Source organism: Aythya ferina (assembly GCF_964211825.1).
Source record: "Aythya ferina genome assembly, chromosome: 2".
In the NCBI taxonomy this organism is placed as follows: domain Eukaryota; kingdom Metazoa; phylum Chordata; class Aves; order Anseriformes; family Anatidae; genus Aythya; species Aythya ferina.
The window spans coordinates 137,631,540-137,647,617 of record NC_140297.1 but is presented as its reverse complement, the minus strand read 5'-3'; the positions used below and the strand labels follow the sequence as shown (position 1 = coordinate 137,647,617).

The 16,078-nt window shown below is 38.9% G+C and overlaps 1 protein-coding gene across 2 annotated transcripts in view; it reads right to left on the bottom strand.

Annotated features, from left to right (window-relative positions):
• CPQ (carboxypeptidase Q) overlaps positions 1-16,078 on the bottom strand; it is a 155,083-nt gene that overhangs the window by 57,976 nt on the left and 81,029 nt on the right. For both annotated transcript variants that reach the window (XM_084507514.1, XM_084507515.1), the window contains exon 5: positions 2,163-2,274. In XM_084507514.1, coding sequence (XP_084363640.1) covers positions 2,163-2,274 — 112 coding nt within the window. The remainder of the gene's footprint in view (positions 1-2,162; positions 2,275-16,078) is intronic.

Here is a 16,078-nt window from a genome sequence, read left to right as displayed (position 1 = left end):
GGCATCAGCAAAGGCTGAGACATTTCCCAGCTGAGAAAACAGCATTTCACCACACGTTGTACAGCAAACACACAAGTTACTACTAGAGGAAGCCAAATATTTGAACATGCAGAAAGTGATGCATTTCATTCATGCCTGAAAGGAAAGCCAGTGAATAAGAATTATACGATGCCACCATGAATTTGCCCTTAAGACGCAAAACAGTTTGTTCTGAATTGAACAGAATCAGCAAATACAGACACAATTTTTGTTCCTGGAGGTGGAGGGAGCATAGGCAATTTTCCAAGAATCATAAAAAAAGATTTAAAAACACTAAAAGAAAGAGTAGGCATGGTTTCTTCTGTAGAAGAATCTTTTTTAGTTCACTTTTAAAGAACAAAAATTAAAACACATGCGTTTTGTTTTCAGTCACATACAGATATGCCAGTTATTCTGAGACTGGAAAAATGAGAGATAAGGGGCTCAAATAATGCAAAATAAAGTAACAGCAATACACAAAGATGTCTGATGTTCATCACTGCAGTATGAGTGGCTAATCTCATAACAGAGCTTGTCTACAAAGAGCTCTTCAAGAAACACAGATTGTTCAAGTGCACAAATCTTTCTGATTAGAAGCAGGAAAGGCTAGTTTCTTATTTAAACTCTGCCAGAGCCAAGAGCAGGAACAGCAGCTGATTTTATTTTTTAAAGGAATACTTAGAGCATTCCTACTGACCACAGGTTACAGTTCTGGAAAAAAGGAATGATGAGGAAAAATAGGTTCCATCTGATGAAAGCATCCACGGATATCAACGCAACAATCTCACAAGTCTGTTTTGATCTAGTTTTGAGGGGTGTAGTGACAAAAGCCCATATGGAAGTAAAAACAGCAAAAAAAAACACAGATCAAGGAGTAAGACTGGAATTTGCACTTCAGAGATCAGAAATCACATAGCATACTACGAACAGCAGGACACCAGACCGGATTTCGAGAGGCTAGGTGTAAGGAGAACACAGGCAGATGAACTGGATGTTTCGTTCATGACTAATTTAAATACAGTGCCAATTAGGTCAACATCTAGATGATCTCTGGCAGCAGTATCTGACTGTAGACCAGTCTGGGAGACGGTGGGAATGAATTGCATTCCCACAGCTGACCTTGGAGCCACTTTACGATGGCTGTGCCACACTCACCCTCCAGCCTGTGAGGAACTACATCATCACATTACTTGATGAGACAAAATATTTTGACAGGACACTGTGGTTAAGTTAAATTTGACAGAAGTATATCCCTGTAGTGATGAGACTCAGGTGTGAGCCTCCTCTGTCCTGGATTAACTTGCCAAGGAAATCAGCTGTAACAGCCCAAAAACAGAGTCCAAGAACACAGCAACATAAAAGAAGCATGAATGACCAGGAAATCAGCCCTAAAATACAAACCTAAGAGCCTATCATCTTGATGGTCTAGCTGTATCTATTAGCATTTGGTGGAACAAGTCTAGGCAAGATATAAATTTATTTAGGAAGAACATTCAAGGAGAAGGGACTCTTAAATATGAATTTCTGTTAAGTTTAGACTCAGTTTTGATGATTATCTTTACACATAGGTGAAAAAAAAAAAGAAGACAAGAGCCAGCATCATGGTCTGGATCCAGTCACAGATGCATGTTCCTGAGAGAGATGTATATGAGAAATTATCAAGAGTGAGGCAAGAGTGTGTGAATTAAATTAACTGAGCAGCCACCGGAAAAGCAACTTGTAAGATAGGGAATGTGCTCAAAGACAGTTCTGCTTAAAAGGCAGAAAAAAAATATCAGGAGGCTGATATTCATGTGATTTCATGAAGCTTCATCATCTCTAATACGGAGGAACTCATTAAGAAAAATTAAAAGATTGACTTATTTCTACATTACCTACTTACTACATCTTACACTGAGCTTTCATTCTCTGATAATGGTGACCATGCAGGCTCAAAGCACTTCCTAGATCATTGATTGATGTGTTGCTTTTGGATGACCCCTATGATGAAAGAAGGGGTTTAACAGACAAACTTGCAAAATATTTATACTAAGTATGAATATTTGTTCTCGGAGGAATGGATAAAATAGAAAATCCAGTTTAGACAGCACACAAAATGTTCTGGAAGTGAAATGCATTAAAAATATTTTAAATTAAATATTTACCCAGATCCTTAATGAGTGATAATGCTTCCCATGATATAAATGCTCCACCACCGTCATCCATAGCTCCCTGCCCAACATCCCAGCTGTCCAGATGTCCACTGACCAAAACAATCTGGAAAAACAATTATGAGAAAATACATTTATATGAAAACAGTAAATCAGAAAAGTCAGTTCAGCATTTATGCATTTTAATGACTTTGTCATAAATTTCACTTTTTAGTTCAAAATGGGAGGAAAAAAACATTCACATGAAACTAAAACATTGTTCTCTAGTCACTGAACATAAATCTGAGATGGCCAAATGCATCCTACTGCCTCAAACCACTGCCTAAATCAAACTGGGTACACTGTGAGGAAATGTTAAATGAAGAGTTTTGTGTTGTACATTAACAAAGCCCGTACTTTCCAGGACTACCATATTGCAGAATGGGGAAAATTTCTTTCACATTCCAGCCATGAACTGTTTAAGCCCTTAAGTATGAAATTTGATTAGCTCTATTTCTGGGTGCATATGTAAGAAATACGAACGTAGACTGAAGCGTTCCCAGGCAGAGGTTGTTGCTTTATTATATATCTATGGCTCCTACCACGGAGGACCTCTAATTTATTACTGGATCCCCTATGTGCTACAACAATGACAAGGTATTTTATAGTTCCATTAGTCATAAGGCAATTTTAAATTAAAAACTACATGGTAGCAGGTCCCAGATGGTTTTTCTGTGAAGAGAGTTTTGTGGCTACAGAGGATGATAGCACTGTACGTGTCTCCAGAAACACTTTGAACTCTTTTTGAAATGTTGACAAGCAGAATCACACCAATACCAGAACTCACAGAATCATAGAACAAGAGAATGTCTTGAGTTGGAAGGGACAATGATCATCAAGTCCAACTCCTGGCCCCACATAAAACCAGCCACAATCAGACCACATGGCTGAGAGTGTTAACCACATGCTTCTTGAACTCCACCTGGTTTGGTGTCGTGACCACTGCCCTGGGGAGCCTGTCCCAGTGCCTGACCACCCTCTGGGTGCAGACCCTTTCCCTAACCCCCAGCCTGACCCTCCCCTGTCCCAGCTCCATGCCGTTCCCTCGGGTCCTGTCGCTGTCCCCAGAGAGCAGAGCTCAGCGCCTGCCCCTCCGCTCCCCTCGTGAGGGAGCTGCAGGCCGCCATGAGGCCTCCCCTCAGCCTGCTCTGCTCGGGGCTGAGCACAACAAGGGACCCCAGCTGCTCCTCATACATCTTCCCCTCTAGACCCTTCACCATCTCTGTAGACACTCTCTGATTGTAATGGGGAGGTCAAAGAGAGAAAAGAAATCTGAGCAGAGCAGGCACAGCATTAAGTGTTGATGAAATGATGCTACAGGACAGAAGCAAGCGCAGAATAACCTCTGTGATGTCCTAGGAGTCTTTGAAGAACAGGTACCAGCAAAGAGCACATGTGGGATGTAGAAGTGTCCATCCTATGACAATTCAGCACCGAGGAAAAACTGAAGGAAACCCTGGAGCACACACCTGTGTCCTGCCCAGAACTGACCGTACATGAAGGGATACTTCCAACTCCCTGGTCAGCTGATGTCAATCAGGTCTCAGAGTTTTGGCATGCAGAAGATGGTGAAAAACATTTGCTCCTCCTGCTACCTTCTGTTCCCCGAAGAATTAAGGGATGCCAATCTCCTGGCTTTTCATTCCAGCTTTCATTCATCACAGGACAACGACTCTAGCACAGATAATGAGAACAATTTTTCCTGTTATCAGCCCTGGAGGGTGAGAGTGTATGCTGCTAAGTGTGCAGCTAACATTGCAAGGAACTAACGACTTTCCTCCTCACATGAGAGATATCTTAGTAAGTTTTCAATGGTTATTAAAAATAACATACAAACAGATCGTGGACTGCAGCAAGACAAAAGTGTGCTCATCAAACCACAGCATTTTTTCATCCAACTAAATGCAATCTCAGGTAAAACAGCTAAAACTCCTCTTTGTATTTAACGAGAGCCTTGATAAATTACAGTCATATCTACTGTATTGCCATGGATCCAATCAGAATGCACCACATCCTTTATATTCACAAAATGCATCATGAAATGTTTATAGATGTGTGTATGATAAAAAACAGAAGTGTGATGCTTTAGAAGCTGGAAAACATTGTGATCAAAATCCGAGAGTGACTTACTCTTTCCTTCTCAGATGCTTCAACTCACTTTTGTGCTTATCCAGCCTTGCCTAAACATGTGTTTGCTTTGCAGCCCACCATGATTTTCTTGGTAGTAAATAGACAGGTTGCAGCCTTTATTCCAAAACCTCTGCTCTTGCAAATATGTTTGAATTTCAACTGCAGGATCCTCTGCAAAAGCTTCAGATTTACTCACTGCAGGTATTCCTGCAGTGTAGTGCCAGGATTGTCCCCAGGCCCCAAGTGAAAGCCTGCAAACAGCAGGACTTTCAGGCACATTTCACTGCAGAAGTTTTTACTCTGTAGCCAGCCATTGCCACAACAGCAACATAGCTTCAAACCAGATAATCTAACAAAAGCCATGCCAGCTTTTGAGGTAGAAACCTTTATGAAATGAAAGCAAAACAGCTATGCTTACTATGTTACTCATTGGTCTTTTTGTTTTCTTATACAGGAGGACTGAGAGCGCACACACACGCACTTGCACTGGGATGAGCCGTTGCTTGGAGAGCTTGTGACGTGCAGCCCCACTGCAACACATGGATGGAGGACAGATCTCAAAGAATGCTGCATTCTGCAGCCAACTGCTGCAGACTCCGTTGCCCTCTGAAAAAAAAAAAAGAACAGAAAAAAAGAGAAAAGAGAAAAGAGAAAAGAGAAAAGAGAAAAGAGAAAAGAGAAAAGAGAAAAGAGAAAAGAGAAAAGAGAAAAGAGAAAAGAGAAAAGAGAAAAAGGGAAGGGAAGGGAAGGGAAGGGAAGGGAAGGGAAGGGAAGGGAAGGGAAGGGAAGGGAAGGGAAGGGAAGGGAAGGGAAGGGAAGGGAAGGGAAGGGAAGGGAAGGGAAGGGAAGGGAAGGGAAGGGAAGGGAAGGGAAGGGAAGGGAAGGGAAGGGAAGGGAAGGGAAGGGAAGGGAAGGGAAGGGAAGGGAAGGGAAGGGAAGGGAAGGGAAGGGAAGGGAAGGGAAGGGAAGGGAAGGGAAGGGAAGGGAAGGGAAGGGAAGGGAAGGAAAGGAAAGGAAAGGAAAGGAAAGGAAAGGAAAGGAAAGGAAAGGAAAGGAAAGGAAAGGAAAGGAAAGGAAAGGAAAGGAAAGGAAAGGAAAGGAAAGGAAAGGAAAGGAAAGGAAAGGAAAGGAAAGGAAAGGAAAGGAAAGGAAAGGAAAGGAAAGGAAAGGAAAGGAAAGGAAAGGAAAAATAAAAAAGAAAAGGCTTTGAGTGAAAGGATAATTGCAGTATAAAGGATGTCTATTCCACAACCTAAACGTCGCCATGTGGTTTGTTTACTTAGAGCAAAAATTGGTTTTAGAAAGATAACTATTCACTCTCCTGGGAAATGTAACTTGAAGCTGAAGTGAACTATTTACATCAAGTTTATAAACTCATTGAGAACCAAGTTTACAATAGAAACAATGCCTTGACTTTAGCAATGAAAGAAGACGGCACTAATGCTGTTCCCTGGCAACAACCTCAACATGAGTGTCTGATAGGGAATTACTCCTCATTTTTGTGAACAACACATATTGCAACAGCAGGAAATTTTGAATCAGAAGAAGGTGGTGTAATCCTGTTTGGGATTACAGACTCCAACCACACAGCATCTTTACCAACTCCAGTACATTACACCAAAACAGATCAAGGTTCAAGTAGGTTGAGAAAGTCAGATAATTTTATGGATGAACTTTTACTTAAATTGACTTAAGTGGATGCCAAGAGCAATTACATAAATACAACCAATGTACTTCTATGTGAAAGCTTTTGCAGAACTGTTGTTTTTTTTTAACTATCATATTTCTGCAGCACCTACTAAAATGAAAGTTTCAGTGATCTGTCTGATAGCTAGCCATAGACATTCTTAAAATAAGACAGTTGCAAAACAACAAAAACACTAACTGTGTGTTTATCTTGGTCTTTAGGGAGATAAAATGTATTTGGGACAATGAATGGGAATATTTCTGAAATTCATACTAAACCACCATATTATTTAAAACAATATTATAATTCTATGTTCACGTGGGATTGTAAGAAAGGCAGTTTACATGAACAAGGAAATATGATTGTTATATTTTTAACATTGCTTTCAAATCTGGTACGTGGCTCTCACCTCCAAATCTGCACACAGGCTAATGACTTACATTTGCACAAAACACCCATATAAAAATGTCAGCACATGCCAACAGAATGTAATCACTGCAAAGCAATTTAAGTAAGTATATGTAAGTATAAGTATTTGTTCTAAATATACAGAGAAACCACAAGCATTTGTATAAGACAGCAAAAATACAGCAAAACACATTTGACAAATGAACCAAAAACACATTAAGATAAGATAGCTTATGTGCCACATGACAACTTAAGATTTGGCATTCCTGCAGTGACACAGCTAAAAAAAATAAGACCGTAGACACAGTCCTGATACAACGCAACAGGAGAAGTGAAACTTGAGGTAACATTTCAAATAGATGACTTATTCTATTTCCATCTGCACTAACATTATGATGCCTTTAAGTCATGCCCAGCATTTCAATCAAGCATCCTAAAATGTTTTAAAATTTACATTACATTTTATATATTTATAAAACTATGTATTTTTGTATTTTATGTTTTAAAAATAAGATCAGAAAAAGGAACCACCCATTCACACACTTCTGCACATGTCACGGGGTTATCCTTCTAAGCACGATGGTTTTTGCCACTAAAATTAATCTCCCATTCCACATGTATTCACACATGTTTATTCAATTTGTCACATAATGACTCCGTAAACTGTAGATGAACTATATTCTGCTTGGTTTGAGGGTGTTTTAGGAAAAGTCCATTTCACTTCTAGTTAGTCTCTATAAACTCACTTGCTCGTCTACAGGTACGAAGCAAAGGCTTCTTTCCATGCAACATTAGAGATGATAAATGATAGATGTTAGGAAACATTTTCAGTCATGGAATCCAATCTAGAATAATATTTGCATCAAGTTGTAAAAGCCAGCATTCAATGTTATTTCATGCCACTCAGGTAGATAGATGGTAATGGAAGAGTAATGAAGCCATCATTCATCCTTGCCCTTCATGGGTGAAGAAGACTTCATGGAGAGAGGTTAATGTCCTAGGACCTTTAATAAAGTAGGACCTTTATCAAACATCTTTAGCCAAGACACATTCAAACCCCAGCTGCCTGAAGTTCAAACTAAAACAGTGAAGCACTCTAGAGTAACTCAAGTTCTTTTCAACTGCTTGTCTACATTTCAGCCAAATATGGCCACCATTTAGTTGTTTGCTCAGGCAGTCTATGGTGTTCCAACCCAGTTGATGAATTACCTGGAAACTCATGAAAAGCATTTCTATTAATATTTTTTTTGGTGGTTCTTCCTTCTTCACTTTGCTCCTAAACAGGACCATCTTTAGCTCTGTGTAACTCAATGAGGTATTACACTATTTGACTGGATATTTTATTGTCAGGAATCACCTCCTTTCAGTGCATGGGGTATTTGTACAATACATAACCTATACATATGAACACCACATACAGTTGATCTGTATCTGGACTAAAATTAACAGAAGACAGAAGTCAGTTAATAATTAGGATCCTCAATTCAATCCAATCCAAAAATTGCCTATAAATCCTCTCCTTCCCCAGACACTTGTTAGTTTTCACACAGACAAACATTTTCTCACTTCACCATTTTCTATTTTCCCCAGACTAAAACAAAATTTCTGAGACTAAGTAAACCATGACTTAAAAATTCTTACTGCCAACTTCTCAGGCAGAGGAATCCACTATCTAATACAGTCCTGTGCTCCTGAGTATAGGGAGTACATCTTGAGTAATCTGCCCATTTGGGCAGTGTAACAACTATGAACTGCCAGATGGCTTCAGTTTATAAGAACCTGAAGATTTTCTTCAGTTCACTGTGTTAACAACAGAGAGAGAACAAGGGAAAAGAGGAAGACAGCATATCACATACCTAACTAATGGACAAATAAAACAGCTGGCAGTCCTAAATTTAAGACCATCGTGGTTACCTTGCCTTCAAAACTATGCTTAAACAAAGTCTTCACATACACCAATTTGCAAACTGAAGTAGTAAATCTGGCATGTCTCTCAGCCCCAGAATGTACGAGCATCATCTACAGTAGTGCTTTCAAATGTGGTCTGGAAAATGGCAACACCAAGCAGTATGTTTTTCTACAGTTTACCCACATAGCAAAACTGGTTACTACTGTCCACTGTCACCTCCCTCTTAAGTAATTCTTAGTCTGCAGACTGTATTCTCTTCTGCATTTTTAGAAAACAAACAAACAAAAAGCCTGTCATCTTAATGGAATAAAATTTTGGTGAGTAATTAGGTCTTTTACCCTGACCCATTTTCTTCATTATTCTTCCCCAAACCTCAACTCACCCCTTCAAATCATGCAGCAAAACAAATGACAAATCAAATAATTATCTACCATTCCTGCTCAGTACTTCATGTCCAGGCAGAATCACATTCCTCTACACGAGCCAACATTCCTTAAGTTTTAAAATATTTATGATAGATATTTATTTGTATCATCCAGTAACATTCTGTAAATCAGTCTGTTGTCTTTTCCATCAAAGGCCTTCCTAAATCTAAACAAATCAGCACTTTTAATCCTATCTGCTTAAAAGACTGCAGCAAATTTGTCTGGCTTGATCTTCCCATCTGGAATCCAACTCAGCTCTTCCAAAACAGAGACACTGCAGCCATTAGAAAGAAACTTCTCAAGCACATTATAATAAAAATAACTATTTAAATAGCATTTGCATGGACACTGAAATTGGTATCAATACTGCAATTATTTCAAACTCTGCAGGGGAGGAAAACAAAACTGCAAAAGCAGAGTGCCCATCAGCAACATAGCACTATATGGCACAGAATTAGAATTAGATTTACATGTGAGGTTAGAAATGTAAATATATAATATGAATATTTTTGAATTTAAACTCTATTTTAAAAAGTGTAGCTCATTACTACCAGACATATCCAGTTATGTTTAAACAGAAGTCTATTCTTTCATGTGTAATTCCATCAATCTAAGAGCTAAATTCAAACATGTAACTGTATCAGAGATGTTCAGCTGCAAAAACAAAACAAAACAAACAAATAAAAAAACACTTACTTGATAAAAAGTCTTTGTGAAAGTTTACCCTGAGCATTTTCTAAATAATTGTTTTGGGCTACAAATATGTGAAAAAATATTTGTGAGTTTCTGTACTTGCCTTTTAAGAAAACAGTAACTGTCTCCAGTTAAACTGCAATTGGATTAAATCATGCTCTAAATGTAAATCAGGAACATTACCACATTTAGTGGATTTTATTTCGTGTATATAAGAATATTTCTTCAAATTAGTTTTTAGCTTTGGTGTCCAAATTATATGACTTCACTGTACATCTCCTTTTATTAGATTTCATGCATATTACGAATGGTTTTCAAATAATCAGTCTTGCTGTCTCAACTAATTTACAGTCCTAAAGATACAGCAAAGTTCAGAAAGAAAAAAAATGATTAAAACAAAAACTGTCTTTTCTACTTAATAGGCAGCGTAGTAAGTCTTAACTTCCAGGCTTTTGATTAAATGATATATCTGCACATGAAACAGAAGCAACTCGCTTAGTCACACAAAAATCAAACCCTATTATTGGTAAAAAGCTGATTAACCTTCAAAGAGCCTCTGTGTCAGAATATACAGTAAACTCTAAAGCTGAATCTGCATTTTGCAAAAGTGGTTGAAAATAAAGTGTACTCAGAAAGTATTGCAACAAAACCTTCCTGTTTGAAGTCAAGCTCAAAACCACTAAGTAGTGAAATAGCATGGGCTGATAGCATTTATGAAGTATAGGATGGTGAAGGAGAAAATTAGTCTGAAAATAAGCTATTACTGATAAGGGAACTGTAGTAAAGGTAGAAAGACACATAAACTACATGAATATTCAAAAGATAACCTCATATTGTAATGATTACCATTTTCATATAAATGTTGGATTTTTAGACCTAGCATTTCCATATTTAAGTTCCCTAGAATCTTTTATTTTATATTATTTTATTTATTTATTTATTTCCTATTTCCCAAGCTGCAACATTTCAGAAATAATGTCATTCTTCAAAATGCTGTTTCAAAAACAAGGATTGCAATTTATACATTTCAGTCCACCTCTTAGGGCTTTTAAGAGTAAAAATCATACCAATAATGACTTCTAAGCAAATTAGATTATCACTGGAATATCACTTACACTTGCATAGAGATGATGCTGTAGAAGCCATGTTTATAGATCAAAGATTAGCAAAGAACCTCTGCAAATGCCCCTGTTATCAAAGCTGAAAATGTCTGATTTGATGTGTAGAGAGTAACAATCCTTTTTCTACATTTACCAACGGAAGATTTCCCTTCCATATGTAGCAGATGATTTATGTATGGAGAAATGAATTATTTCATAGTCTTTATTTATGTATTTTTCACTTTAGGGAAATATATGATTCCACCACATTACTACAGATTTAGCAACATTCACAAATGTTATAGGTTTAAAATATCTTTCATCGGATATTTAAATTAATTTCAGCTAAAGTAAACATTAATGATGCTTAGTGTTTCATTGACGTATTAACCCAAATCCTATGCTAAAACCATATGCTGAACCCTATGGTACTATGCACTGCTGGCAAGCATCACTTCCTGAAATTGTAGATTTCTGTGCAAAATGTTACAAAGCTATTTTCCTTTCCTCTTCAAAACACTAAAGGACCCCTTAAGTCAGACCCCACGCCCTACTGTCACTGTCTTAGAGCATTCAGATGACCCAAACTGTCCTGAAAGCCATCCAAAGTAGCCAGCTCTGAACTATCCTGAATAAAGTACATTTCATTTTCCAAATTCCCAAGATTGCTGTTGGAAGCAAGTCAAATAAATCCTTATATGGTCATAATAATATCAGAAGACTACAAGGCAGAAGGCTATAATACATAACATTTATGTCCCAGTGCCAGACATTTGGAATCAGAGAACACTTGAGGTTGGAAGGGACCTCCGAGTGCTCATCTACTTCCACATCATGCCTACAGCAGGGTCAACTTCAACGTGATTGTACTGTCCATTTGGCTTCTGAAAATCTCCAAAGATAGAAATTCCACAACTTTTCTGGACAAACTGTTTCAATATTTTTCTAATAGCTATGTTAACGCAAGCTTTTTTGAAATGTGCCCTACCGAGACCTCATTGCAGCATTCAAAAGCCAAATCGGGATTCAAATGCTGTCAGCTCACAAGCCTACATCATAATTTTACATCTCTAGGAGCATTTACTTAATTCATCACCACCAGCTGAACACAACGAAAATGAAATTCTTGCCTTTTACCACGCTATTGTCCTTCACCATTATAATCGGTTCTTCCAAACTGTCTCTATCCCACATCTACAGTCATAAAGATCTATCAAAAGTGACAATGGTTTTGGTTCCTGATTCTCTAGTAGAGGTGGCTCCACACCTTTCTGCCGCAATGGCTAAAACCTTCTGCTGTCAGCATTAAGTATTTTCATGGTCACAGATTCACAGGCCTACACTCACAGCTATAATTACAGCCATAAAGGAGGCTCTTCTGATGCTCTCCTCTTACTCCACAAATCCACACTCAGGCCAGGCTCCTGCCATTCCTTCCTTGGCTACTTAAAGGATTTCATTGTGCAGTATGCTAAAACACCCAATCAGTCCTTCATTTGATTACTGTAACCCTTTCTTATCTCTATGGCTTATCCTACGTTCCTGGCATCTGCACAACTTTCCTCAGCATTTTGCTAGCTAAGATTATCTTTACATGGGTCACAGTTTTTTTAAAGATTGTGATTCCTTACTATTCTTTTAAAAATACCTACATATCATTTTTATTTCTCCCTCCTATGTATACATTGCTTCTCTAAAATAGCGGAAAAGCTTTTCGATGCAGCACTAACCTCATGCATTTCCAGAAGGGCAGCAGCTGGGGGGGTTGGAAGCTACTGAGAAGTGGTAAGGGACGCAGTAACCCACGCTGCCTGGGGAGCAGAGGGCTGGTAACACTGTGACATGGAGAAGGCTGAGGTACTCACGGCTTCCTTTACCTCAGCCTCTACCGGCAAGATCAGCATTCAGGAATTCCAGATTACTGAGAAACATGGGAAAGTCTGGAGTGAGGAATATGTACCTCAGTGCAGGAGGAGCAAGTTAGGAAACATTTAAATGCATTAGATATACACAAGTCCCCAGGTCCTGATGGGCCACTCCTTGAAATGTCATGACAATAATTGAGGCTTCTGAGAAATGGAAGAAAGAAAATTTAACAGCTTTCCTCAGAAATGGGGGATCCTGGGAACTACAGGATCTAATGCTGGCTTCATAGACAAACTGAAGTATGAATTAGCTATAAGGACAGTTATGTGGGCTGAAAACTGGCTGGGTCAGAGGGTTGTGATCAGTGTCACAAAAGCCAAGTGGAGGCCTGTCACTAATGCTGAGCCCCAGGCATCGATACTGGGTCCAACCATGTTAAACATCTCCATTAATGACCTGGGAGATAAAACAAAACACCCCCTCAGCAAGTTCACTGATGATACAGAACTAGGAGGAGCATCTGATAAACCAGAGAGCTGTGCTGCCTTTCAGAGGCACCTTGACAGGCTGGAGAATTCAGCCCACAGGAGCCTCATGAAGTTTAGCAAGCAGAAATGTGAAATCTGTGTGAAAAATGTGTGTTTGTACACTCCTGTGCAGAGTCCATTGATAGAGCAAGAGGCAACAAGCACACACTGAAATAGAAGACATTCAGTTTAAAAATAAGGAAAAAAAATATTGTAAGATTTTTAAATCGCTGAAACCATTACCCAGAGTGGCTGTGAGGGAATCTCCATCCTTGGAGATACGCAAAACACAAGCCCTAAGAAACCTGCTCTATCTGACCTGGCTTTGAGCATGGGGTGGGACTACATGATCTCCAGAGATCTCTTTTTTTTTTTTTTTAATTATAACATTGATTCCAGTATTAATAATTCTCATTTTGTGGCGCTATAAATAACTCACATTTATTTTGGCTCTGAAAATTTCATTAAAGAGACCAAGAAGCAGAACACAACTTGGAAATCAATTCTACCAAACTCAAGTATGTCCTTCAGTATCCAGACAGCTGAAGTACAACTGTAATCTTCAATACAGTATTTTACTGGCACAAGAAGAAAAGACTTTTCTTCTACTTAGGATAGTCAGAATCATGGTAGAAAATTAAAGTTGGTACAAAATCCATTTCAGGGAATTATTGCAATTTTCATCTAGCACTTTTATGAACTGATGCAAGAACCCTTAGAAACAGATCATTATTTGGCTTGCAACATCAGACTGTCTTTATCTTACATTGATCCTGAAAGAATTGCTTTACATACTGTATGAGATGTGTCTTCAAAGTCTCAACATCGTTTCCAGATTACAATTCTTCTTTCAGCAACTACAGTCCCTTTGGTTTCCTTTATTTTCAGAAAATTAAAACAGCTTTTCTTCTGAGGTAGAATGCAGGCTTAGAAAACCATGAATTTCTCAACTCTAAATTCAACTTAGTTAATTATATTGTATTGATCTCTTTATCAGTAAAATGGGACTAAACAACTGTATATTATGTAGAGATTCAGCGGTGATTAGCTAAATATTCCTATTTTAATGAGAGTGTTTGTGGAAAGTACTAAAAAATCCCTGCATTGTATTACTGGAAATTATTGGGGCTGTACCTACACAAATGAAAATTCAGTCCACAATTTCTAGTACCTGTCTACAACTCCAGGAAATCAGAAGTCGTATTCACAGAGACACGGATACATATTTGCATCTAACACTGACTTTATTTCCCTACTCGATTCCCATCAGTGTATTTCAAAAACCATGACTTTCGATACAAAGTGATAGCTCCTCCTTCATGTTCATCCATTCCCAACATTTTGTTCATTCACTATCATGAAACTTACAGTATGTTTGGCAAAACTTTCCAGCAAGACGGAGAATATGTTGATTTATCAAACTCAACTTCTGGAAAATAATGGATTAGACAACAGCTGTCAGGATAATTCCCAGGGTAGAATTTCTGCTGAAAATCTGACGAGTTTCACTTTATTACTAGAACCAGTAATGCAACGGCTCTGGAATTCATTTGGAGTGCAGGGGACTTCAGAAAACCTGGTGCAAAGTGCAGCTGCGGCAAAGCGGGAGAAGACAGAGGCTACACACACTTCAACAGGTTTGGCAGACCACAAGGCTGGGAAGCGTTTAAAGTGCAAAAGTCATCTGGGCACTTCATGGGTATTGCCTATTGCCATCTTTTAGTATATGCACATCCCAGGCACAAAACTCTGCATCCCTTGCACAGAAGATAACAGCAGATAGACAAGTCATGGCTCTGGACAAACCCTGGAGAAAGGTGGAAAGCAACTCAACAGTAGTAACAGAAAGGGATGAGGTATGTAAGCCTCTTGTCCTGCCCCATTCCAAAATCATGATGTAAACACCACAGGCTGGGATATCAGAAAGGGGAAATTATCCTGTATGAACTGGTCCAGCTTGTATGAAACATCTGTGCTTTCACTGGAAGGGACTCATCCTGAAAGTGGGAGAGGTGTCTTCGTGGCCACACTTGGGGATGGAGCTGAGCATATGGGTCTCCATCTCCTCCCTGTCAAGTGCCTTAGGAATGGCTGCAGGCTGGTGTCACTTGACGTTTTTCACCAGCACAAATTTCTGCATGTCCTGCACAGCATGGGAAACTTTCTGAATTTGTGAGCATGTTGGCAACATGATTTTTTCCCCCGTGTTCAGATACAGAAGGGAAATCTGAAAGAAAAAGACCAGAAGCACAAGCAAAGTCCAAGGTATACAGTTGGGTTTGTGTGATGTGGGTTTCTGTCTAGTTGGACTTATCCCCAAATTTACGTCCCTAGGCCTCTCAAAATCTGTCAGTGCTAACTAATACTCCCTGTCACTCACTTCACCTTGCGCTCGAATTCCTGACCTTCACCTGAAAGGTTCGGTGTCTCATTGCCTGTGCCATCCCCTTTCAGTTTCTCTTCCTGTGGCTGCAGGTTGAAATACCTTATTTACTTAACCATCCCTGCAGCCCCCAATTTCACACATGATAGAGGAATGTAAGCTCATAGAAATTCTGACATCTTTATAGCACTGGCTAACCAGCTGACAAGCTCTGCTGAGTGCTATTAGATAGCAGTCTTCAATCACCTCCAAAATATGCATTGAAAAGACCCTACACTCACTCAGCCTCCACAACCCTCACGCTGGAGTGCAATAAAGATGGTTGATTTTTTTAATGAAACATTGTGTCGTACTAAAATTATTACTGCTGTACTATTTGTACTTCATTTCATATCTGTTTGTGTGGAGATGAATTTAATTTTCCTTCAGGCACTGTTCTCAGAGGCTCCTATTCTAATTTTATTAGGTTTTGTACCTTCAGCTTTCAGAATTAAACACAATGGTTATCACAGTAGTACACAAAACTGATGTTATGTCCCAGATTAGTAAGTCTGAAAGGCATGTTTAGTTAAGATTATATCAGGACTGTACCTGTTTAAATGTTTTAATGGTTGAGTGTTCAAAGAAACTAATTCTAGCCTTTAAATTAAGCTCTAACGAGATAGCACACAGAGAATTAGGGGCATGGGGAACAAAATTCTCTTAATGCATCAGCTCCAGTCCTTGTTATCAGAAGTAGCTGC